Raw genomic sequence first — 27371 nt, 5'->3', positions numbered from 1 at the left:
CTGTCCTGTCCTCCTGACCTAGGAGCAGTGTTGCTGTGGTACAGGATCTTAATAGTGAAAAAAGTTAAATAAGAACAAAAGCAGGGACTATTCAGAGCTCTGTCAGGGACAGAATATTCTTGGGGTTGGTGGGAATAATTATATTGGTTCTTACCTACTGGATGACATTGTTTTTGTGCCATTCTTCTCCTGATAATTATCACCATACAACCCAGACATGACTGCCTGACAGTATCTGAATAAACTGTATGCAGAAGGGGAATTTCAGGAACAGGTTGGAAAGGGAATTCCGAAAGGCACTGGAGAGTAATCAAATCTATCCCATCATTTCCTTCTCTCTTTGTGTCTAACAGAGATGGGTCCAGTGGCTCTGTTTAGCCTTTGGGTATGTCACTTACCCACTTTTCTAAACCAGTGAGTGACCTGGGTCCTTAGTTCCAGTGTCAGGTGGCTCCCTTCTGTGAAAGGCTCAGCAAGCTTCTGATGTGCTGCAGAAATGTGGCATTAAATACATAAGCAGCTCTTCCTGAGCAGAACAAATGTATTTCCTACATCCTACATTAACAGTAACACACAACATGCGTTTCCAAATGGCTGACATAACACAGGATGGGAGGTGGCACTTACTACCTTGACCTAAGATACTTGAATGACTAGAGAGATCTTATAGAAAACATTAAAATGTGCCCAAAGTAGCATCTGCAGTTGAATATGTAGGGCTGTTACAGAGGACTGATAAACAAGATGCAACAACCTCCTTTACATTAAGGCTGAATGCAGTTGGGATCAATCTAATGGGGTAAGAAAATGCTACCTTCAGCCTTCTGGGATATTGTTCTTGTTCCTCTTAACAGAGCTCTTCATTCTTTTCCCTACCATTTCCCTTCCCAGGCACTACAAGAGTAAAGGCTGGCTCTCATGAGCTTCTTTATCCAAGACAGAAAAAGAAGATTGAAAGCAACATAGTACAAGTAAATTGCTGTCCCCTGGAGAAGAGTGTTTTGAAAACAAGCAACAAAAACATTCTAGTGCAGGAAGCAAGGGATTCACATTTGCTTAAGAGGTAGGAAAGGGGAGTATATATTGGAAGTGAGCATTAACTTCCAATTTCTCATAGCAATTTTCCTTTTTCCTTCTGTGGAAGCTCCTGCTTTCCTATGAAAGATGCTGTTTTGGCTCCTGCTAATGCAAAGTGAGCAGAGAACTGCTACTTCAAGCTATCTCAGTCTGGAGACCCTGGCCCTGTCAGTATTATTGGGCCCCAAGCAGCTGCTTTGACTATATGTATAATTCTTGCTTCCTAAAGGGAACTGCTTAGAAGGAGGGAGCCTTCTGTCTGAGGAAAGCAGCTAACACTGTACAGGTGCTAAGTGAAGATTTTTCAGTACTACCCTGCAAGCTTTCCAGAGTGGAAGCCCACAGCACTAACTGTACATGTTCACAGATGAACACAAAGCAGAAAGTGTAAATTAAACAGCTACCTACCCAAGGTCAAATAAGTCAGAAGTGTGTCCAGATCTTTAATTCTAGAATGGAGGAAAAACCAGATTTATAGAAATGCAAGACTCTAGAACTCTTGGTTCAGGGACGATACCTTTTATTTTGGTTCAGAGATGATAGGATGTTATAGAACACTTGTCTACTTGGTCTAATATAACAGAATACAGTAACTCCCAGTTTTGTTAAAACCCACAGAGTTGCAAGCTGTGGAGTAGGAGTGCTGCAGCCCTCATTGTGCTGTATATTTGCAGCACTGTAGGCCCATGGTAGAAGCACTGCAACACACCCTTAGCAGATAGGCTGCAGACTCAACTCACAGTGTCACTGGCAGAGTCTTGTTTCAGTGCTGCACCAAAAGTAATGTGTATGCCATTAACACCTCCTTTGGTGCAGAGCAAACAAATGAGCCCAGTCTAAGTAGGCCCATGGGCCAAGCTTAGTGTGGCCATCATAGAGGACATTCCAGTTTTCTGCTACTCTGTCCTCTACTGATATAAAACTGAACACCTTTATGTCCTCTATTTTTCTCTTGGGTTTTAACAAGAGCGTCCAGTTTTGTATCAGTAGAGGACAGAGGACAACCGGGCTGTTCTCTATGATGGTCACCCTAATCAAGCCCCACAGCTGGGACTCTTCAGTTCTTGAGCTTATGAGAACACAGCATCCAAATGTGAAGTGCCTGGAGTCTACCATAGAAGGCTACATTGTTCCCATCCTAGCATCAACTTGAGACACCAGCAGCCTCAGAGGAGCTCCCTGATTCACATTCCTTGCTGAGGACTAACTTAATGCTCAGTTGGCATTCAGCTAACGGGACAGAGCAGTATCTGGGGGACAAGTTACAAAAGATCAAGGCAAGGTCACACCTGAGGCCAGCGGTTCAAGTCTAGAAGTTTAGCTTGAATAAGGACATGTTGTAAGAAAATAAACACCACATAGCCCTCATACTAAGCGGCTAGCTGCAGCAGGGAAATGTACTGGCAAATGGACTCACCTCTTCTCTTCAGGCTCTGCTATGACCTTTGACAAGACAAGACGAATCAAACACCTACATGAAGAATACAGAAAATAAAACTTAAAAATTACATCTCCATGAAAATCATCTGCCCTAAAGGTCCAAGGGATCCCAGGCCATCAGTCCAAGACACCCACTGATAAAAACAGGCGATCTGACTAGGATTAAGATTTCATAGATTTCATAGACATTAGGGCTGGAAGGGACCTCGGGAGATCATCGAGTCCAGCCCCCTGCCCAAAGGGCAGGAAGTCAGCTGGGGTCATACGATCCCAGCAAGATAAGCATCCAATTTACTCTTGAAGGTGTTCAATGTAGGTGCTTGAACCACCTCCGCTGGCAGACTGTTCCAGACCTTGGGGGATCGGACAGGAAAGAAATTCTTCCTTATGTCCAGCCTGAAACGGTCTTGCAGGAGTTTGTGACCGTTCGACCTCGTCATCCCTTGGGGCGCTCTGGTGAACAGACGTTCCTCCAGATCCTGGTGGTCACCCCTGATAAACTTATAGGTGGCCATCAAATCACCCCTGAGCCTACGCTTTTCCAGGCTAAAGAGTCCCATGGCTCTCAGCCTGTCATCGTAAGATCTGTTTTCCTGACCTCTGGTCATGCGCGTGGCTCTCCTCCGGACTCTCTCAAGCTTCTCCACATCCTTTTTGAATTGTGGAGCCCAAAACTGGAGGCAGTACTCCAGCTGCGGCCTCACCAAGGCCGAGTACAAGGGGAGAATGACGTCCCGGGATTTGCTCGAGAAGCATCTATGGATGCAAGCCAGCGTTTTGGTCGCTTTACTAGCCGCAGCATCGCATTGGAGGCTCATGTTCATCTTGTGGTCAATGATGACCCCCAAGTCTCTTTCTTCTGTAGTGCTATGCAACGTAGCACTGCCGAGCCTATAAGGCTGCTGCAGGTTTTTCCTCCCAAGGTGGAGAACCTTGCATTTTTCGGTGTTAAACACCATCAGGTTTTCATCCGCCCATTTGCTGAGCTTGTCCAGGTCAGCCTGGATCACCCGCCTATCTTCTGGCGTGGATGCTTTGCCCCAAAGTTTTGGTGTCATCGGCAAACTTGGCCAGTCCACTCCTGACTCCAATGTCCACATCGTTAATGAAGATGTTGAATAGGATAGGTCCCAGGACAGAGCCTTGAGGGACCCCACTGGTCACAGGGCACCACGATGAGTGACTGCCATCCATCACAACACTCTGGGTCCGACCACGGAGCCAGTTTCCCAGCCAGCGGATCGTGGTGGAGCCAAGGCCACAGCCAGTTTGGCCAAGAGGTGATCGTGGGATACCAGATCAAAGGCTTTTTTGAAGTCAAGATATATGACATCAATCTCTTCTCCCTTGTCCAGGTGATAGGTCACCTGGTCATAGAAGGAAATGAGATTGGTGAAACAAGACCTACGCGCAACAAACCCATGCTGGCTATCCCTTAGGATGTTAGCCTGGGCCAGTCCATCAAGGATGGCCTCCTTAATAAACTTTTCTAAGATCTTCCCCAGGATAGAAGTCAGGCTGATGGGCCTGTAGTTAGCCAGATCCACTCTCCTCCCTTTCTTGAAGATCGGCACCACATTGGCCTTCTTCCAGTCTTCGGGCACTACACCAGAGCGCCAGGAGTTTTCAAAGATCTGTGCCAGGGGCTGGGCTATGATGCTCGCCAGCTCCTTGAGTACCCTGGGGTGCAGATTGTCAGGGCCGGCTGACTTGAAGGTATCCAGCTTCTCAAGGTGTTCCTTCACGACGTCAGCGTTGATGGAGGGTACGGGATCCCCCTCACCCAGATCTCCCTGTCCCATAGCTGGCATGGGCGTCCCATGGGACTGATGAAAGACTGACGCAAAGTACCTATTTAATAGGTTGGCTTTTTCCTGGGCGTCAGTTGTCAGTTGCCCCATCTGGTTTAGCAGGGGTCCAACATTGCCCTTGCTTTTCCTCTGGCTCCCCACATATCTGAAAAAGGACTTTTTGTTGTCCTTGATGCTTGAAGCTAGTTGGAGTTCAGTTGCAGCCTTGGCTTTCCTGGTTTGCTCCCTGCAGCACTGGACCAGTGCAGAATAATCCTCCTTGGAGGTGAATCCCGTCCTCCATCCTTTGTAGGCTTTCCTTTTTAGCCACAGGAGGTTTGCTAGGTCCCTAGAGAGCCAGGGGGGCTGCTGTGCCTTCTTGCTGCCTTTCCTCCATGTTGGAACAGATTTAGCTTGTGCATTGAGGATCGCTTCCTTGAGAAGCAACCACTCTTCTTGAACTCCCATCTCCCTGGGGTCACGGTCCCTGAGGGCCTAACCGACAAGCCTCTTGAGCTTGTCAAAGTCGGCTTTTCTGAAGTCAAAGACTTCTGTGTTGCTGACTGACTTGCCAGCTTTACGGCGGATGGTGAAGGTGATCGGCTCGTGGTCGCTGTCACCCAGCTTCCCATCAATCACTAGGTCGCCAATTAGGTCTTCCCCCGCAGCCAGTACCAGGTCGAGCAGCACTTTGCCTCTCCTTGTCCCAAAGACTTCTTGAGTCAGGTAGAGGTCATCCACGCACGAGAGAAAGCTTTGCGACCGCTCGGATTTTGCTGAGTGATCTTCCCAGGAGATGTCCGGGTAATTGAAGTCACCCAATCAACAAATCTCACGTCTCAAACTAAATCAGGGCTAAGCTGGCTTAAGTAAACAGAAAAGGAAATATGTTCATCTTATTATTTATTCTACTCTGCTTGAATAATGCATTTCAATGACACATTACTTAGTCATTTAAAGCCCAGGTTCAGGGGCTAAAAATCAGAGAGGCTTCATCATGAACTGGGCCTTTTCACCTGTGGGGATCATGAGCTGCAAGTCAAATGCATTTGTTGCACTTTCATTAATGTTGCTGGTCATTCATCCACATCATCATGAATCCAGAGCAACTGACAGCTTCTGCTTAGGACAGGTCTCAGACAAGCCCAGCTGAAAGTGCCATAGTTCAAAACAGGGCTACAGCTGCAGAATCACGAAGTGGCCAGGACTGTGCAAGCAGACGAGCTGCTGCCTAGCCCTGAGGTGTTGATATTTGGGTAACTGCATACATCTCCCACTCCTTTCTTCACTTTATCAACACACTTTATCATGGACATCCGATGTAACACAGAAATACAGTATGAATCCCCCACCCTTATGGATAGGTTAGTACCTCAAGTACTTACTTTAAAGCTATAAACACTTGCTGGCAGTCTTGTGAGTTCTGAGATAAATACTCCAAAGCTTTTATAGCAGCAGCATGTTGTTCATTCTGAAAACAAGAAGCAGATTTTCTAAAAGCTTTGCTAACCCTTAGACTACCTCCCTCACCAGGAAATGTCAGCTGGGCTGCTGTGGTCTTTACATGGAGGAAAGGCAAAAGGACTCTGCAGCAGAAACACTCTCAGATGCAAGGAAAAATCCCCTTGTGAAAAGTCCTGAGTCCCACACACAATCACTGCATGGACAGAACAGGATCCACAGTCTGATGAAGCCATCAGTACCTGGAATGCTGTGAACAAAGTCCCAGCAGACAAGCAACAAGAGCCAATAACTGTTCATTTAGAGCATGCACTAGTCAGTCACTACCTATAAACAACCAAAAGAGACAAGAGACTTATCATAGTCTTTCAGTCTTGCCCAGTCCAGTCTGACTTCTTTAAGCACTATGGCTGCTAACAGACACAGAAAAAAAACCCCAAAAAAGTGCTTTACTTTCAGCTCAGCGTCTCCCCGCACCAAGTGCAGAACATGCCCAGAAGAGGCATCATGTTAGTCTGACCAGGCTCACCCACAGTCTATGTAGCTCACATGCTTCACTGGGGCTTTGGGGTGCTTTTATCGAATAGCTGATTGAATCAGCTATTAAATAAAAGTGCCAGAAAGTCCCACTGAAGCATGCAAGGTATATGGTCACAGGGTCAAACTGACGTGCCTCATCTGGAAAGGAGCTGGGTTTTTATTTTTCTATGTCTGTGAGTACCCTATGAGTAGGAAGTTTCCCCTTCTAAATCTAACATCTTCATTAATCAAGATGCAATAGCCCCCCAAAATTAAAAAATCTGTAGCCAGTAGCTGACACAATTCCTAAGAAAGCACCTGATTACAATTTCTAAATACTAACATCTGTACCTTAAAAAAAATCTTTGTAAGGTTTTTTTTTAATTTTTCTTTAGTGGAAAAAACTTCCACTCCATTTTATCTGGTATACTCATGCCCATGCTGTGAGGTCTTCTTTACTGTATCACAGAGCAAAAAGAGACTATAAATAGAACAGGCTGCAACTACTGCACTTATACGCAAATAAAGCATAAAAACTAGGAGAAAGCTATGCTCTAACTACCTCTAATGCAATCTGGGCAGCTAAACTCAAAAGGCTGGTTGCTGTACTTCCATCTGCCAACAGCTTGTCTTCGTGCTGGGCTGGCTCTTCTGCTAGCTTCCCCATTGAAACAATTGCCTCCACCGCTGAAATATACACAAAGAAAAATGGTGAGTAGGATTTCTCACAGAAGCTGAGGTGATGGCTGTACTCTGCTGTTTTAACATTAATATTGTATCAGCTGATTATCATGAGACCACCCAGGAATAGTAGTACAAGGTCTGATAGCTGGGGATGACCAGTCCTTGTAAGTTTGCATGCTGGGGAAGCACACACTGCTTCTGTAAGATTTGCTGCAGAGTTCATTGCTCTGTGGGGCCCTCCTAGAGAGAACCGATGGTCCCCAGACTCTGCCCCTTTTGTCTCTACAGACAACATCCTGATTTTTAACATTTCCTCCAACTATTTCTGTTCTTTTATATTTTGTGTTGAAGTAGTAGAATGACACCCCCACTATCCTGAGTATTGTACTAATATGTAGTAAGAGACTACTAAAGCCTCATGTATTTCACACTCTAAGACAAGTTAAGATGAAACATGGGGGTAACAAACAGACAGCCAGTAAAACAGGGACAGCATCACATGGCTGTGTGGAAGTTGCATGCACAATCTGTAAAACAAAGGATCATTCGTTTCTTAGGTAAAGCTATAAAAATAATAAATGTTAACAGTGACCTGCTGGCACCTGCTTAGCCATTATTGGGGCACAGGCCCAACTGAGAAAAATGGTGCAGGTGTCAACCATGAGAGAGAGAAGAGATGTCAGGAACCAAGCAGGAGGTTGAGCAGGTCAGTTTTGGCTATATTGACACAAAACATCCAAAAGAAGATATTAGAGACAGGACAAGATATCATCAGACAGGAGAAAACAAATCAAAGGCAGAGGGACAAATACATAAATCAAAATCAAGATGGTAGCTCAATCTACGTGAATGGATGACATCCTCTAAAGTCATCTGCCAGAAGACCTCTTCAGAATAGCAGGAGAGGAAAAAATGAAAATATCAAAATAATTGCCAGAGAGGTACAAAGAGAATCACATAAGACTAGAATAGCTATCAAGAAAAGAGAGAATAATCAATTGTTTCAAAAGTAACAGAGAGATCAAGGAAGACAGAGAGACAACAGAGAAGTCGACATTTGGCCAAACTGAAGTGATCACACTTTGGTAAAAGCCATGTCAATGGAGTAAAGGAAAACAGTCTGGTTGGAGAGGATCGTGGATGAAGCAGGACAGAAGGTCACAGTAAGAGATACAGACAGCATATCCAGGGATGAAGGAAACTGGGAGACAACTGAAGAAGCACGGTAAAACTAATGCCCATTTTCCTCAGTGGGGCCTGTGCTCTGATAATGGCTAAGAAGGTGCCAGCAGGTCACTGTTAACATTATTTTTATAGCTTTACCTAAGAAACAAATGATCCTTTGTTCTGAGAGACCAAAGCAGTAAAACTGCAAAATAATCAATTGTTCATATTTACATAGGACAATTAAACCTGATTATTTCTACCTTTGTCAGCGTTACCCTCCAAGACTGCAATCTTATACACATTGAACTGAGTAAAGATGCTCCTAGGATCACACTTCTCTGCTTCCTTCACTGCCTCTTTAGCCTGTTCACAGAAAAGAATAGCAAGACTTTTCTTCAGTTATGACAAATCACTAACACATTGTAGGAAGGGTGAACTGAACAGAGATAGCACATTCCTAATGATTATACTGTGGTTACTTGTATAGTTCCCCAGCTGAGCTTGGTGCATGGGAAGTTATTTTAACAGTTAACTGCAAGTTTTTAACCATGAAGGTCTTGTTTCTGACTGGAATTTAACTTCAAGCTTCCAGTCACTGAAGCTTGTTATGTGCCTTGCTTGAACAGCATGTTTACAGCACAATTCTGACTGCCATTGCACAATGTTTTAAAGAGCTGTTGTTAAAATGTCTTAGAAATGTGTGAGGTATTAATTTTCAAATTTTCCCAATTCAGCCAAATCAAAACTAGTTATAACTGGAAACTGGCAAGGTAGCTCTTCTAAGTCATGGCTGTGTCCCTGCCAAATGTCCTATTTCCCTCAGATACTCTGGCTAAAAAAGAAGCAGGAAGAAAATATACGTTTTTCTCTTCCCTTCTTCACAAACAGTCAAATGGTTTTTTGCCTGAACTTTCACTTTCAAGCAGGGATCAGATCTTAAACGTGATTGTTGTGGGGAACTCAAAACCAGTTTAAAATGTAAACAACGTAGCAATTTTACTAGTAGTTGGCACTATGCTCTAGCTCTAATAAACTGGCTCTGCACACTGTGTTTAACAAATTTACAGTACAATTTTTAAAACAGCAGTTTTTTTCAATCCAAATTTAGTGGTGCAATTAAGCCAGCATTTCACATATACAATTCCCACTTGTAGCTCTCCCCAAATCAGAGGCCAGGGATTCCAGTACACTCTTAATTATTTTCCCAGCATCTTAACTCTTTCAGTTTCAATCAATTCTTAGATCTTAGATCTATGGATTTAACTTCACAGGCCACCACTGACCGCACCTCAGAGCACCATCTGCTCCTTCATAATTGGCTCTATTAACCACCAAGAGTTAACAGAGGACAAACAGAACTTCCAGCCCCATCTAGTGGCTTTGTAAAGCAAGTGCCCAAGATGGTGTGTGAAGTTAGAAAAAAATGGGGTTGGTTTTATGACCTGCATATTTGGAGTTTAAAGATTTTTAGGTTTGGATGAAGATACTAGCTGGGAGTCTCCCGAGTCTTGCTAGCTGTTACGCCAAGAGGCACTCATTTCATTTGCTTTTCTTGGTCTTTACAGTGGTCTCTACTATGCAAACTTCAGTTCAATCATTTTGTTATTGAAATTGCTTGTAATTAAGAGGTCTGATGACCGGCTTTACATAAAACAATCTATTCGCAACTAACTCCAAGGTGGCCTTGCTATAACAATAGCTTTTCCACCATATTAGGCTCAATCCTTTTGCTCTTTGAAGCCCCCCTCTACCTGCCCATTCGCATTGCTTCCTGACTGAATGCTGTCAATGATGCAGTCAGGATGTTTAATCTTTCTAACAGTAGCCTCTTTGAAAAAATATTCTATCACAATGCCCTCAATAAATGATCTAACAAATAATAGCCAGGGCAAGTAGCAACTGGGATACTTGTGCTCTTCTATTTTAAATGTGTTTTAGTATCAAAAACACTGTATGATCAAGATATAGCCAGCCTCCACTTTTACCACTTTATTTATCTGCTGGATACCTTCTACTTCCTCAATCCTTTGCCTAGCTAGACTGGAAACTATTAATGACAGAAGCCATGCTTTCCTTTTATCAGTATAGCACCCAGCAGCAGCCATGCAAAGGCATGTAAAAGAAAAGTACATTTGTTCCTTGAAGACAGACTTGAAGTAACTGAATCATGGAAAGTTATATGAAAGTCAGAAAAAGTTAAAAATGGAATTAATCCAAGCAAAAATGCCTAAGGATAATACCCAAATACTGTACTGAGATCATGGCTGGTAAACAAAGAATGCACCTTCCTCTCACCCACAGCCCGATAACTTCAGAGGACAGTCCCTTAACTCTTCACTGAGCTCTGTCTTGTGCTTCAGCATTTATAATCTGTAGATTTTCACCATACAGTACCATTGTTATGTCATCTAGCCAGAGGAGCATGGTCTGCCTCTTGTTCTGCTGCCCTCTACCAGGCTGAGCACAACCTTTAGCAGGTGATCATCTCCATCTGGCAGATGTCACAAAACAGCCAGAGCTGCTTCTTCATTGTTGTGTCCTCAAATGTCTCTTTTGCACTGATTCTTTGTGATCATCTAATTTCTGACATGTTCCCGCTAGCTGACCACAAACAATAGTACATAAAATTTCACTTCAAAGGTCAGCATCTTCATGTGTGGGTCTCCTTGATGATCCATGCCTTTGCCACATACAGCAGAAGTGCAAACATGTACAGCTTGAACAGCTGGATTTCTATGCCATGGGAGAGTCTGCTGTCCCTCCAACCAGTATCAGGCCATCTAAGGTACCCTGAACCAGAAATATTGTCCTAACTGCTGTTCCAGCTGATGTGGATTCCCAGGTAAATGGAGTTGTCCATGATGACACCTTGCACCTACCTATTTTAATGCCTGCATAAGTCTCTTCCCTTCTCCTGTAGCAGACAGCTGATTCAGTCCTCCTATGAAGGGCATCCACCTGGTTCTAAAAACCCTTATTCTCTGCATCCAGCAGATCAGCGTTATCAGTGAACTTCAGGTTGTTGACCCCCTAGCTAAGTACCTTTACCCTGAGGCTTTCAGTCATTGTGATTACATTAAGTCAAGACAAGAAATCAATGGATCAAAATTGGTGAGTCATAAGCTTGACTGAGCTAGTGAGCAAAATACTGAGAGAATGGGCTGTTCTACCCCTCACTTTTTTGCGGTTCAGCAATTGATAGGACACAGGAGAATAAGTCCATTGGAAGGAGAGAGGTCTACTACCACAGCTACCACCCACACTGTGTCCTGAGCACTGGGGACCCACCACAACACCACTGGGCCACATCCAGACAGCTCCTGAAGAGATGGACAAGACAAAGAGAACACTGATGACATTGCCAACTGCATCAGCTCTGGCTGAGCCCAGAAAACAACCAGGAAAGTGAAACTTGCATTCCTGCTGTTACCTCCTCCCTCAGGCCTCCTTTTCCTTCCCTACCTTATTTCTTCTATCTCTTCTTTTTTTCCTTCTGCTTAACAAGATATTGACTTAGACAAAACTGCATATTTTGCAATGTAGGGCTGAGCCAATGACCAGCAAGAAAGCAAAGAACAATACCTTAAGCAACCTGACCCTGCTACAAGCTTGTCAAGTTTTAGAATAGCTGATAAGACTTTGCATAGACTATCCTTCTCCAACAGGGAGGTTTGCAAGTGGGAGTCAGCCCCAGAAACAGAACCTAGGTTTTCTATCCTTGCTGCGTTTCCATGCTCTTCCCCCCTCGTGTTTTTCTTGTTCTGTCTTCCACAAAGCAGGATGAGAGTCCTACAACAGTTCCCATCTCAACCAACTTTCTCATTCCCTAAAAAGGACTGTTTATGACACCTTTAATACCATCTATCAGAAATGCAGATTTCCCTATAAAGAAAAGGGGCAAAGGGGACGATGTTAAAATGAAAGCCTTATAGTATACTTTATTTCAAATGCTTTACTTATTCTTCCTTCCTTCTGTATTTTTAATGAAAGGTTACAAAGATTTTAATGATGATTGCTTATCCATGACTAAGCAGGCTGAGGGCTCTCTACTCCAGTTCCCAAACCTTGAGGAACTGTTTAACACTGTAAAATGAATGGGTCACATGGGCCCACTTAGTCCACTGAAAGAAGAGTCCAAGAAGAGTGGTTGTTCCTTAAGGAGACGATCCTCCAAGCCCAAAGGGAGGTAATCCCAATGCAGATCAAACAGGGCAGGAGGGCACAAAAGCCCCCAGGGCTCACCAAAAGCACACAGGAACATCTTCTGGCTAAAAGGGAGGTGGCCATCACCAGGGAGGACTATACCGCAGTTGCTCGGGGCTGAAGGGGGGCAGTCAGGAAGGCCAAGGTGGAGATGGAACTGGGACTAGCAACCCGGACCAAGGACAACAAGAAGTCCTTTTTTAAATACATAGGGGTTAAAAAGAAGGTACCAGGTAACATGGGGCCTCTGCAAGACACGCTAGGAAATCTGGTCATCTGGAGGGACTGGATGTATTCAAGTCAGCTGGTCTGGACGATCTCCACCCTAGAGTACTAAGGGAATTGGCTGAGGTCATTGCAGGACCCCTGGCATGGCTTTACGAGCACTGGTGGTGCTCTGGTGTGGTGCCAGAGGACTGGAAGAGGGCCAACGTAGTTCCCGTCTTCAAAAAGTGGAAGAAGGAGAACCCAGGAGACTATAGGCCAGTTAGTCTTACCTCGATCCTGGGCAAGCTTTTTGAGAAAATTATTCTGGCGCATATCCACGAGGGGCCAGCAGGGGAGGTCATGCTTAGGGGCAACCGACACAGGTTCATTAGTGGCAGGTCCTGTCAGACCAACCTGGTGGTCTTCTATGACCAGGTCACAAAATCCTTAGACACAGGTGTAGCAGTGGACGTAGTCTTCCTGGACTTTAGGAAGGCCATCGACACTGTCTCTCACCCCGTTCTCATTAAAAAACTAGGGGACTGTAGCATCTACACCTACACAGTCAAATGGGTCACTAACTGGCTGGAGGGAGCACCTAGAGAGTGGTGGTAGACGGGTCATTTTCGACCTGGAGGGATGTAGGCAGTGAGGTTCCACAGGACTCAGTCCTTGGGCCCGCACTGTTCAACATCTTCATCAGCAACTTGGACAAGGGGGTAAAAAGCACCCTGCTCAAATTTGTTGATGACACTAAGATGTGGGGGGAAGTGGGCACGTTAGAAGGGAGGAATAGGCTGCAATTGGACCTAGACAGGTTACAGGGGTGGGCGGATGAGAACAGGATGGGTTTCAACACTGACAAGTGGGGAGGAAAAACCAACAGCAGACCTACACGCTGGGGAACTCCCTTCTCACCAGTGCAGAGGCAAAAAAGGATCTTGGAGTCATCATCGATGCCAAAATGAACATGGACCGACAGTGTGGGGATGCAGTCAGGAGGGCCAACCACACCTTGTCATGCATCCACAGATGCATCTCGAGCAGGTCCAAGGAGGTGATCCTCCCCCTCTATGTGACACTGGTCAGGCCGCAGCTGAAGTACTGCATCCAGTTCTGGGCACCGCACTTCAGGAGGGATATGGGCAACATGGAGAGGGTCCAAAGGAGGGCCACTCACATGATCAGGGGGGCAGCAGGGCAGACCCTATAAGAAGAGGCTACAGGACCTGAACCTGTTCAGCCTCCACAAGAGAGGGCTGAGGGGGGGATCTAGTGGCCTATTACAAACTAGTCAGGGGGGACCAGCAGGCATTGAGGGAGTCCCTGTTTCCCCAAGCACTCCCAGGAGTGACTAGAAATAATGGTCACAAGCTGGCAGAGGGTAGATTCAGACTAGACATCAGGAGGCATTACTTCACTGTCAGGGCGGCTAGGATCTGGAACCAACTTCCAAGAGAAGTGGTGCTGGCTCCTACCCTGGGGGTCTTTAAGAGGAGGCTAGATGTACACCTTGCTGGGGTCATTTGACCCCAGTACTCTTTCCTGCCATGGCAGGGGGTCAGACTTGATGATCTGCTTAGGTCCCTTCCGACCCTACAAACTATGAAACTCTGAAACTATAATACAAAACTTTATTTTAAAACATTAGCATTGACTGCTGGGGTAATCCTGCACCTCTGGAAATGACTTCGCCCTTTCAGAATTTTTAATCAAGGCCCAATGGCACTGCTATATGAATGAATGAATAAATGAATGAAGTACCTGCTCAAGTTGTTTCAGATGAAGATAGCAGGAAGCTATGTTCCTCTGCAGCTTAGCCAAATTCTGATCTATCTGCCCAGATGAATAGAAGCTGAGAGAATAGTTGTACCACTGAAGAGCTTCAGGGTAGTTTTTTGCCTAGAAAATTAAAAACAAACAAAAAAGCCCAATGATGTCTAAATTATATTTTCCTAAGCTAAATTACAGACTTCAGAGGGACCAAAATATTCAGATAATCATACGTTAAATATAACCACCATTTCTAATGTAACCTTTTCCACTCAAACAGCACCAAATGATCCAGTAAAAAGATGGGTTCATTTGTAGAGAGTTGACACAAATAGGAAACAGAATCAGTGCCTCAAGAAAGAAATGGTCCCCTTATGATGCACAGCAAGTAATGGAATGGGAGGTAAAGGCAACTTTTGCCCAATAAAGAATTGCCCCTGTATTTCACTAGAAGTGGGTGGCTGTCCAGTGTACTTGAGGCAGCAGCTGGTAACATGCAGTTCTTTTTGGGGTACTGTGTTCATCACAAACATCCTTGTGCAAGAAAATAAATAGTTCTGGCCACTCCAACCAATCCTCAGTTTTTTTGCCATCACAATCTTGACAATACTATGTGCCACAGTAGTAGGGTCATGGAATATGCGTGTGCATAATACACCTTAAAGAACTATAATTTGAATATAGGTAAGTAACAGTTTTTCCTTCTGTACATGCCTGTTCATCTATATTAAGTAATTCCTAAACAATGCTCCTCAGGCAGTGGGAATTTAGTGTCCTCGTAAATGACTGAATTGTCTTTCCACAGTTTGTTTGAGGCACAGTGTTGAACAAACATATGATCAGGGGATCATTTAGCTGTTCTGAAAATCCCCATAATTGGAACATTCCTCAGGAAGGTCACACAGCTACCTAAGCTCTAATGGAATGAACAACAGTTTTTTTCTTCCTGGAGCTGCTATATTTACCACTATGTTACAGCATTTCGTTACTAAGTAAATCCAATTTGAAATAATTTTGGGTTGAAGCACCTTGTCTTTTCCTCATTTCTTCAGGTTTAAACTGCCAGAGGACAGAGAAGGGAGGGACTGAGCAGATAAGGAACAAAGGCAGAACAGAGTGACTGGGCAAGAAGAGTAGAACTAGATGTGGACTCAGGAGGGTAAGAAACCAGGAATGGAGAAGAAAACTAGAACTTAAACCAAGCATGGAGAAGGCCTGCTGAGCAAGCAGACAGGAACTAGAATAAGAAGCCAAGAACTAGAAACTGGGTCTAGGTAGACAAGAACAGGACTGGGTCCATGAGCCAAGTGTGAGGAAGAGATGGGACTGGACCAGAATCAGATTGGAGGAGATGGGGAAGAAGGGCTCAAACTCTGGGTAAGAGGCAGAAGAATCTGTGCTTATTAGAATACAGACCCCTCTAGATCCTGAGAGGGACCTAGAGTCTGCAGTCTCACAAGTCAGCTAAATGATCCCCTGATCATATGTTTGTTCAACAGTTTCACAGACCCTACCAACTATGAAACTATGAAGTTTCTGCTTCTGCAAACAGCTGTAAAATCCACTGGCAAGGTAAATGTACCATCCCCCTCATGCTAGTCCACAGAAAAGGATGAAACCTGCTACTGATGTGAGTTACTCTATTACTTCAAGTGGCAGGAACTTGTGTGATGAATCTGAGGATTCCAGTCTTGTTAACAGCCCATCTTATATCATCCTGAAGCTACATGATGGAATTTTTGCATTCTTCAGTTTGTTTTTTTACAAGCCTTGAAAATGACATAAGATGCTATCTTACAAAACGTTTTCATGATTGCAAAGTCAAGAAACTAAGTTTCCTCATGTAATATGATCAGAGCCATCAATTATATGACTGACTGCTCCTTCTTAATTACACAGATATATATGCAGTAGGACCCTGCCTCATTCACTGCTCAGAACAGACCTGCTTTGAAATTAATCAGGGTTTACAGGTTGGGTGACTTGTCTGCAGGACCCCTCTGCCTCTTCTGTGTTGAATGGAAGCCAATGTGTCGTAACTTAACCCCCAGTGAAAGAGGGGTTAGCTGCCACAATTTCACTTTCATTCACCACAGAGTAAGTATGGACACATGTGCAGTTCCAGAGAGCAGTTGACAAGCTGACAATCCTTGGTTATTTCATGATAACTCTCTGGGCTGCACAGGCATTATTAAAAAATCCATTTTCACCTGTCCCTGTAATGTTCTGTTTCTAAAAGTGGGGTTTAAAGAATTATGAGCCCTTTAAAATTCACTTAAACTCAGGGACACAAACAAAACTTCTACCTTCTTGCACAAAAATGAATGCACCTGTCAGAAGTATCATCTGGGAAGCTGAGGCACTGAGCAAAAAAGGCAGCAGATGCCCAGGCTGCTAAAGGAAAAATATTTCTCTGCATAGCCTATAATTAATCAAAGGAATTCAATGCCACAAAACATCACTAAGTCCAAGAGTTTTTTACAATTCAAAAAAAGAATTGGATATTTATATGACTAATGCAAACATCCACCATTACCTTACATAAGCTAAAGGAAAAAAATCCTCATTAGTCCGTCACCAACTGATAGGGGTTAGGAAAGTGACTATCCACAGGCAGATTATTTGATAAGTGAATTATTTATTATAAGGTTCCTATACCCTCTTCTGAATCATCAGGTAGTGATGGACTTATCAGCTAAATTTCACAGGACAGTAATACTCCTGAGCAAAATTCCTAAAACAAGACCCCACTCCGGTTGCTAAATGTGATGTAAAAGAGTAAGCTGCTACCTAGAAATAAAGCAAACTCCAGTTGGAGCAGAAAATTTAGGATTATTTATCTCCAACCAGGAACAGACACAACACACAAGAAACAAGCCAAGAAAAGTAACCCACTTGTCTTTAAGAAAAGAACAAAGTTCCCATCTAGACCCAAACCTCATAGTTCTTGGCAGCTCTGTCCCACAGAATGATGTGCAGCTGGTTCAGTGTTTCAGCTGACAGTTGTTTTCCTGTGTAGTGACCTGAAAAGAGCGAGAGACACCTTAGAATTATCTGAGGACGACAGCCCATGCTGACAGCTACACTCACAAACAATGTGGGCAAACATGTAGCAAGAGCTCCAGCCAAGGAGGTAGTGACTTGTAGCTCTGCCATCTCTGAGAGCAGTGGTCTCCAAAGTGGGATGCACGCACCCCAGGGAGTGCACAAGACGATCCACTGGGGTGCAGGAAGAAAATATTAGAACTTCTATTTCTATAAATATACATATATTGGGGGTGCATGCTCAACATTTTTTTTTTTTTTACTGATAGGGGGTGTGCGCTCAAAAATTTTTTACTGATAGGGGTGCACGATCAAAAAAGTTTGGAGACCACTGTCCTAGAGCATGGGTGGGCAAAATATGGCCTGCAGGCCAGATTTATCCCAGGAGGCCCTTCTATCCAGCCCATGGGGACCCTCAAAAAAACTACTACCAGCCCCTCTGAAAGCTGACAGGAAGTGGGCTTTCAGAGGTCATGCACCATCAGACCAGATGGGCTCTGTGCTTTCACCTCCATGGGCTTCCAGCATTCCAGCTGGGACCCCCATGGGGATGCACTGAGCGTGATGGCGTGTGAATGGACAGTTGGTGAGTGGGGAGGGGAGCTCCTGCCTGCAGGAGGGAGCGGGCGCGTGTCAGGTGTGTAGGTGGATGTGGGGATGTGTGTGGGACCAGACCGGGTTGGCTCCATGCCTCTACATGGGGATGCCAGCACTCTAGCAGGGAGCCATATGAGGTAGCCTGGAGCTCACCTGGCCAAATGGCACACAGCTCCCTGTAGCACCCAGTCTGTACACCATCAGGCCAGGCAGGCTCTGTGCCTCCAAATGTGGCTCCCTGCTGGAGTCCTGAAAGCCCCACATGGAGGCAGGGGGTGAAAACAGCCCAATGGCATGCAGCTCCCACCTGCAGTGCTGGGAACACCACATGCTGGCATGCAGCCAGCCTGGTCTGGTTTGAAGGTGCGCACTAGTCGGCCAGGTGGGCTCCATGCTGCCATGTGTAGTTGCTGGGACTCAGCCAGAGCCACATGCCACCAGCAGGCTTTGCCTGGCACAGGCCATGAGCACCCCAAGGGCCCACCGCCTGCTGTTCCTCCTGCTGCCGCCAGAAGCAGCTGTGCATCATGGGGGGCAGAGGCCCACACACAACCCCACACCCACTTACACCCATAAACCATTCCCCCACAAATCCCACACACACAAATACCCCACACTCCCATAAACCCCCCCCCACAATATATAAGACTTTATTTTGAGCTATTAAGAGACTTTATTTTGAGCTATAACGCAATCACCTCTATAAACTATGCAAACACATATAAATCAGGATATATATATATATATATTCTAATAAAATTAAATTATGCTATAGTGGATGTTTGATTTTTAGTATATGATCTTTTGGGGGTTTCAAGATGGCAAACACTTTTGGAGCACTTTTGGGGGCAAGGGAGGGAACGTCTAGTGGCAAAGGTCAGAGATTAGGGGTGGGACTTCCAGTCCCAAGATGGCAATCAGGGGGCAGGGAACCTGTCAAGGGGCGGGGCTACCCTTGTGGCCCTGACAGCTCACCAAAACTCGCTAAGTGGCCCTCCAGACAAAATAACTGCCCACCCCTGTTTCAGAGGAAAAACACAGCATCTCGCACACACGTATTACCATTTTTTAACTTAAAACCCCAAATTAAGCTCCTAACATTGTAGTTAGGCCTCTAAATAAAAAGTGACTTCCTTCTCTACAGTGGTGAACAGTCAAAGAGAATAATGGGAGATACAGATGCTAAGTACATGTATTCAGGTTCATTATGGTGTCTAACAAGGATTTGCACTCCATGCATTTTAACAAATAAAGGTCTAGTCTGTGACACATGCCTCCACACTGCGCAGAAATGTCAGTATGTCCTTTCTCTCTTACTAGTCATCCTCACTACAGATGGACTTAACAACTGCACTGATATCAATAGCTTCAAGTTGCAGTGTTTTAACTAACTTGTGTCACAGCAGGATTGTGGAAACAACAGTCAGCTTGTAACTGTGCTGCTCACTACCTAGCAGCAGTGTCCCCCGCCCTTTTAAATCAGCTAAAATGTATGTTTGCCCCCAGCCTAAATCATGGAGAAGGGCCTGTGCTAGAAATAAATCTAGTCCTGTTATTGTTGCTATTCTTTACAAGTCAGAGACAGCCTGCGAGAGAGAAAGTAAGAGAAACAGGGAATAAAGGATGGAGGAAAGTAGGGGGTAATGAGAGGGAAGAGAGAGATTCAATATTTAAGCCAGTTCATCCCTGTCTTCAGCAAATGACAGCAGGCAGTGGACAGACACAAACCAGTAATGAGGTCTTCGATCTTTTGCTTGGCAAGTGGCTCCCTCATTCTTTGCAACAGGAACTCGATGTGGAGCAGGATGACCTTTTCAAGGTCAGGCGAGGATTCGAATCGCCCAGCAACGGACTTCAGAAAATCAAAACCCACCAACTCCCTGTTCACAAAGATGCATTTATGAAAGAGCTATTAGCTTTCTCCTCTGGGAACTAACATATACACCCACAGAATACATTTCTCACTCAGATTACTTCTCACAAAAAAGAATCCAGATATCCTAACTCAATTGTTCTCCAGTTCTTTAATTCTGTGGAGCAACTAATTAGAGAAAGATACCCTTCCTACGTCAAGTATCCCATGCCACCTGCCTGACTGAAAATACTCCCTTTTGAAGATGACAAGGAAAGAGACCACACACCCCACATGTTCCACAGATCAGTGTGAGAACTGGCTCTTTAACCAGTAACCATTCATTTGGCCCCAGGATAAATCTGTTGTGTTAAACCATGTGTTAAACCATGAACACATACATTTAAAAAATATTCAAAGACTAATTAAAGCCCACAAAATAATGAAAGCTAGAAGTAAAGTTAAAACACTATTCTGAATAGCTTTATATATTCACAACCAGAAACAAAAAGTGAAAATAGAGGAAACGGAGCTTCCTGACTTGCAGCCATTTCTTATCATCCAGACACTTACATTTTTTGTTTCCAAAGCTGTATGCAGCAAGATCAGTATTTCAAAACCTTCAGTTTTTTATTTAGACCATTGGGAATCTTATTTGCAACTCTGCTATCACATGTGGACTCAGAGTTTAGCCCTGTGCTCAGTACATCATCGGAAGGAACTAGAAGCACTATGTGGTAATGTGCTCAAACCCTGAAAGAAGGGAGCAGTTTGCAACACCCGCATAAGAATCATGCCTGTTGTCACAGGGCCCATTAAGGCAAATGCCAAAAGATATAGCCTTGCAGACTAAGTGCTAATCCCTAGTGAGGCCCTTAATAGAGTGGCTAGACAGTGACCAACTGCTCAGGTCCACAAGTTAATACTGAACTGGTTACAACATAGAGTTGGAGGCTGCTGAGTAATTCCAGCCAAGGATTTTGTTTTGTTCCTGGCTGACAACCAAACCTGGGCAACCTGCTTTGTGCCCCACCTGCTCAGCTATCAATTGCAACAACGCAGCAACAGGAGCCAACAAGACAACGTCATTGGTGCATCTGAGATCTCAAAGCAGAACAGTGTTTGACGTAACATCACCAACACCCACGTCTCTTAGCACAGGTGTGGCCAACCCAAGGCATGCGTGTGTGGTACATGGCAGATCAGGAAGGGGATGGGCAGCATAGCTACAGATCAGGCAGGAAGCAAGGAGAGCAGCAGACTGGGCAGGGGACACAGGGCAGGAAGCAGAACAGCAGATTGGGCATGGGAAGGAGACTGAAGTAGCACTCTGGGAGGAATTTGTGATGCATCTGCTGAAAAGGCCAACCCCCAACGTTGTAGCTTATCCTTCAATCAGTCTCAATATTAAACAGTGACACTGGTGAGATACAGCCTTGCTGAACTCCTGTGGAAATAGAATCATGCCTTGTATCGACTACCTCAAACAGACCTTTTCTATCAACAGCATCATCTTTCCAGGGACACTGTCACCGCATCATATTCCACAAGCTCTCCCTATACCACTGATTCTCAACCAGGGTGCCAGGGTACCCTGAAGTGTTACCAGATACTTGAAGGGTGTCATGGGGTATGAGATAAACAGATAAGCCAGACTCAGACTTGCCTATGCCTGGATGATCCCCCACCCCTACTGCCCACCGGCCTGAGTAAGGAGGTAAGCACTGCAATGTATAAATTATTTTTTGAAATTGGGTGCCACTCAATTCACAGAAGTTATGGAAGTGTGCCTTGAGTCCAAAAAAGGTTGAGAACCACTATTCTATACACTGAATCAAAGATCTGAAAAAGGTCTATAAAAAGTGTTGTGGGTTGCTTATATAAAATTCAGCCAGCTACTCAGATAACTGCACCCTGTCATGCACCTACAGATGCACTGCAAGCAGGTCCATGGAGGTGACCCTTCCCCTCTGTGCGGCACTGGTCAGGCCGCAGTAAGAGTATTGCATCCAGTTCTGGGCACCGCACTTCAAGAGGGATGTGGCTAGCATCAAGAGGGTCCAGAGGAGGGCCACTCACATGCAGTTTGTGTAGTAATGTTGTAGAAGTGCATTTCACTGTGACTTAAATATAAATGTTATACTGACTTCTGTTCTCCTAGCCAACATTTGTAGCCCAGTATCTCAGATAAAGTAGGGATTTCAGTTTTGTTTTGAATTGAGACAGGCTTTACCATGCAGCAGGAAAGAAGAACATAGCAGAAAATGATGGATTTCTCAATACTGTGAACCTTCACAGACAGGTTAAGAAATGTAAAATTGAATGAAGCTATCAGGCCATTATCCTCATGTGCTGAAGGCCAAGTTTCATGTTTGTTTGGAGTAGTTGCTTCGACAGGTTACAGGGGTGGGTGGATGACAATAGAATGGGATTCAACACAGACAAGTGCAAGGTGATGCACCTGGGGAGGAACAACCGGCACCATACCTACAGGTTTGGGAACTCCCTTCTCGTCAGTACAGAGGCAGAAAAGGATCCTGGAGTCGTCATTGATTCCAAGATGAACATGAGCCGGCAGTGTGGGGATGCAGTCAGGAAGGCCAACCGCACCTTGTCATACATCCACAGATGCATCTGAAATAGGTCCAAGGAGGTGATACTCCCCCCTCTATGTGGCACTGGTCAGGCTGCGGCTAGAGTACTGTGTCCAGTTCTGGGCGCCGCACTTCAAGAGGGATGTGGACAACACGGAGAGGGTCCAGAGGAGGGCCACTTGCATGATCAGGGGGCAGCAAGGCAGACCCTATGAGAAGAGGCTACAGGACCTGAACCTGTTCAGCCTCCACAAGAGAAGGCCGAGGAGGGATCTTGTGGCCTGTTATAAACTAGTCAGGGGGGATCAGCAGGCACTGGGGAAGTCCCTGTTCCCCCATGCACTACCAGGAGTGACCAGGAATAACGGTCACAAGCTGGCAGAGGGTAGATTTAGGCTAGATATCAGGAGGCGCGACTTCATTGTGAGGGTGGCTAGGATCTGGAACCAACTTCCAAGAGAAGTGGTGCTGGCTCCTACCCTGGGGGTCTTTAAGAGGAGGTTAGATGTACTTGCTGGGGTCATTTGACCCCAGTACTCCTTCCTGCCATGGCAGGGGGTCAGACTTGATGATCTGCTCAGGTCCCTTCCGACCCTAGAAACTATGAAACATAGTTAAAGGGCAGTTGGTCAGGCCCTACAAAGAAAGGCTAAAGGGCCTGAATCTATTCAGCCTCGACAAGAGAAGGCTGAGAGGGGATCTGGTGGCCGTTTACAAACTCACCAAGAGGGAACCAGTGGGAATTGGGGGAGGCTCTGTTCCCCCAGGCACCACCCAGGGTTATTAGGAATAATGGCCACGAATTGTTAGAGAAAAGGTTCAGGTTGGACATCAGGAGGCATTACTTTACGGTTAGGGCTGCCAGGCTCTGAAATGGACTCCCAATGGAGGTGGTACTCTCTCCTAGCTTGGGGGTCTTCAAGAGGAGGCTGGATAGATATTTGGCTAGGGTATTATGACCCCAGCAGTCATTCCTGGCTGGGACAGGGGGTCGGACCTGATGATCTGTTTAGGTCCCTTCCAACCCTAAGCACTATGAACTAAGTGTATCAAGATAAAGATCCAGCCGACAGCAGGAGAGGGTCTAAAGCTGTACACAGTATCTTGGCTATTGTCATGGAATGCATCACAGATTCAGGATATGAATCTAGAAGTGATACCACGTGCACTCGAATACAAGACAGCCCTGGATATAGGACGGCCCCCAATAATTAGATTCTATATATGGAAAATGTATAAATTTGTTATAATTTCCAGGTATAGAATCTAAGTACTGGAGGATTGTCTTGAATCCCCTCTCCCACTGCTAAAGCAGGGAAAGCAGTGGCTGAGAGTGGGAGAGAAGTATGTGTGTGGGGGGGGTCAGGTGGCCCCTTTGCCCTCTGCCCCACCCACTTTTCCCCCTGCAGCCTTTCTGCCCCCACCAGCCACCTGTACCCCCCACCCCCAGCTCCGCAGTCTCTGCCTCTTCCCCCCCTGCTCCCCTCATTCTGCCCTTTGTCCCCCTGCTCTCTGCAGTTTCTGCCTCTTCCCTTCTCCCTGCTCCCCTTTCTCATCAGACTCAGGCTGTGTCTGGGAGCACTGCACGTGGAAGCTCAGCCCTTGTCCTGCTATGCAGCAGTGTTGTGTTGGCAATGCTACTTCATCCTGGGAAAGACCCCAGCCCAAGCTGGAGACAAGAAGCTGCAGAAGGTAAGCGGAGTGAGGACAGGAGGCTGCTGTGGATCCAACCTGGGCTCAGGGCCAGACTCAGATCCACAGTAGCTGCCTGCTCTCCCCTCTGCTTTGTAGATGAATATAAGACAATGGACTTTTTTCCCTACTCTAATTGTGAGGGTTGTCTTATATTTGAGTAAAAATTAAAATGTCCTCAAGCTGACACAGCTCAGAGAACAGTATAAAGAGATTGGAAGAACTGTCCCAAAAAGCCTTTGTTAGTCCATCTTAGCTTTTTTGCTGTCTGCCAGAGGTCTACCTCTGGCCCTGCTTTTTCAGGCATGCTTTCAATGAACAGCTGGGAAAACAAGCGAAACAAATGCCAGACATAACCTTCAAACATAAGCTTCAAGTTTCATAATTTGAACACAATAAAATATCACCCTACTCTTCTGAGCCACCAATACACCCCATCAGTGTCTGAAGACATGTGCCAGATGAGCAACAAACGCAAGTTATTGTAAACCAAAATATCCCGCAGTCCATTGCACAATAGTGCTGCCAAATCTGAGAAGTAGGCAGACTTGACAAGAGAAATTTGTAAAGAAAATTTAAAGCAGGCCCTAAACAAGAGTATCACATCACCTGAAAAAGCCCCCATCATTACAGGGGCTTGGATTGCTCGCTCTTTCTGAGCAGCGGTTGGACAACTTGGAGGGAAACTGGTAGGCAGCCAGTCACAGTCTCATAATTCAAATCCTGCTGACACCCACCAGCACAAGCTACAGCTAAATGGAGAGAATCATATTCATGCCAACAGAAAACAAGACATACCATGTCTCCCTCCCAGGACGCTCCATGGCATGGCATGCTCTTGACATGCACGGCCCTAACCCACCTATGCTGGGAAGTAGGGTGGCTGGCTGGTACAGGAGATGGCACACCCTGCTCTACCAGTTTCCACTAGCAAAAAGTTCTCTTGCCTGTGAAAAACTCTCCAGTGGCTTTGTCTGGCAGTTAGTGCACAGTGCAAAGAGACTTTAACAAACCAGAGAATACCACCCATCTCTCCATATACATAAAATATTTTAAAGTTTTTTAAAAAAAGCTAAAAATCACAGTGAATAACCTCTCCATCTCTAAAAGGAGATGTGGTTCTAAAGACTTGTAAATTGCAAGTTTTTCATAAACTAGCCTTAATGCTTTATATTGTTTGAAAATTTCAGTCATGGCACCTCTTTACTTGTTCACTGTTATTTGATGGTAAACATTATTTCAAATAGCGTGTTATTTCAATGTGTTTTCCCTCTGATACAGGGGATAAGAAGGTTCCGCTACCTGTTGTGTTCTAGCAGCATCTTAGCAGTGTTCAAGCAGAAATCTAAAGATACCTCATGATGTATAATTTCAGCAACAGCTAGAAAGAGGGAACAGTAAAGATTACTGACACACCAAGGAAAATGAACTGCTCACTCATGTCCCTTGCCTTCTCATTCTTCATGTTTTCACTTTTGTTTCTAATTTGGTACTAAATGAAGAGTTTCAAGCTGACAGCTCTGGGACATAAATCCTCAGTCTACTCAGAACGAGAGCAGAACAGGCAGCAATAGTGTAAGCTTCCTCTTTATGTTTCTCCCTGAAACTGTGCCTCATCCTTTACCAGGAAGGACTATTTTAGTAACTGACACCAGGTTCACTCTTCACTGCTTACACTGCTGCATCTGTCCTATCTCTTAGTTCTCACAAGCTCTAGGGTTTGTCCTCCCTGGAGAAACGCGTTTACACTCTCAATCGACTACAAAATACGTTTTTCTTCCAACTCAAAATTTCATTGCAGCAATGTTCCCATGATGCTATAGTAATATCGAACAGATTTCCACATCACACATACCCTAAAACCAAACTGTGACATTCGGCAAATTAAGTCCCTTTCACCTGAAGTAGACTGTGCGGTGATTTTGCTCCTGCCCTAACAACATTTAGCTTTGTTTCTTGGGCATGGAATATTACAATCCTGTTCTGAATCAAACACAGAACTGTGATACCTGTACTGAGGTCTTCATCAGCTGCTCCACTTTTCAGAAGGATTTGAATTTTCAAGAAAAACCCAGCTGGATGCAAATTCTCCTGCACTTTAAGAAACAAAAGCATTATTTTGGACAGCCAAATTGTTTATGAACTCAAAGAACAATTTTAGCTAGATCCTATTAGAGTCCTCGCAACATATAGTACTGTCCAGTCTAAGCTTAAGTTTCTGAAGTGATAGGGCCATAAATAATAAGTGTAACCTTTCCTCCTAGAAGGTGATAATTACTCATGACAAACTGGATGTCTATATTTTTATTCTGTTTCTTAATTTTATGCTACCAAAAAGATTCTGAGGACAACTCAAAATCAAAACACAAATCTGATGTAGCTGGATCCACTCAAACATCTTCAAGCACTTCCAAACAGCAGCAGAGAGGGCCTGAAAGTCTGCAGTGAAGCCAAACTAGCTTGTCCCCGCCTGTGCTTTAAGTCAGGTCTTCTGATGCTCAGTCCTGTGCCTTTTTCCACTATGTCAAGCTCCCTCCAACCAATTAGTAATTCTGACTCTAACATGCTTACAGAACCAGACAGCTCAAACAACAATGACAGAATGTGCATGAAATGACTTTGGAACACTGGGGAGGATTATTATTTTCACAAGAGTTGCAAAATGCCACAGCTTCACTAGTACTCAGAGCTGCCATAATTCATAAGCCCGGTGAAATATTCTGTGAAAATAGTAAACGCGACTAAATCCGAAATACTCAGTGATGATGTTGGGATTTTGGTGCCATGCAATTTTAATCATAATGAAGGAATTACAGAAATTCCCTTAACACTGTAATGCACAGAAACAGTGAAAACAGTATCCTACAGTCCTGTGCAATTCAGAAGCCAACATAAAATTTCCTTCATAGTTTTCCACATCATTGATAATACACTCAGAAAAGGATGGACAGGGGCACTAGTCAGAATGGCAGATTCAAATCCATGCTCCTCCACAGATTTCCTGAAGTAAGTCACTTAGTCTTTTTCTGTGCCTCTGTAAGATGAAGATGAAGAGTACTTCCCTTCCTCACTAAAGTGTTGTAAGGGAGGGAAGACTGTACGGAAGACTGAAAAGCACTCAGTACTATGGTAATAAGTACCATATGAAAACCTAAATAGAGCACTCACCACCTTGATCTTTCCAGAATATTCGCTCACAACAAACTTGGATTTCAGATTTTAGTTACAATCAAAAGCACTTTAAACTTATAAATCCTTTTTTAAGCAAAA

General features: G+C 44.7%; 1 protein-coding gene across 1 annotated transcript in view; it reads right to left on the bottom strand.

Moving 5' to 3' along the window:
- TEX11 (testis expressed 11) overlaps nt 1-27371 on the bottom strand; it is a 75124-nt gene that overhangs the window by 24583 nt on the left and 23170 nt on the right. Inside the window, exons 11-21 of the mRNA XM_090061115.1 lie at nt 26111-26192; nt 25404-25482; nt 19692-19843; nt 17259-17344; nt 14313-14450; nt 8399-8501; nt 6850-6974; nt 5693-5778; nt 2495-2548; nt 1486-1526; nt 399-488 (exon numbers count right to left, since the gene is read on the bottom strand). Of these exons, the coding sequence (XP_089917241.1) occupies nt 399-488; nt 1486-1526; nt 2495-2548; nt 5693-5778; nt 6850-6974; nt 8399-8501; nt 14313-14450; nt 17259-17344; nt 19692-19843; nt 25404-25482; nt 26111-26192 (1036 nt within the window). The remainder of the gene's footprint in view (nt 1-398; nt 489-1485; nt 1527-2494; nt 2549-5692; nt 5779-6849; nt 6975-8398; nt 8502-14312; nt 14451-17258; nt 17345-19691; nt 19844-25403; nt 25483-26110; nt 26193-27371) is intronic.

Source organism: Crocodylus siamensis, chromosome 8 (assembly GCF_052110815.1).
Source record: "Crocodylus siamensis isolate JL-2025a chromosome 8, ASM5211081v1, whole genome shotgun sequence".
NCBI lineage: Eukaryota > Metazoa > Chordata > Crocodylia > Crocodylidae > Crocodylus > Crocodylus siamensis.
The sequence above is the reverse complement of the archived record's forward strand: the minus strand, read 5'-3'. Positions and strand labels throughout refer to the sequence as shown.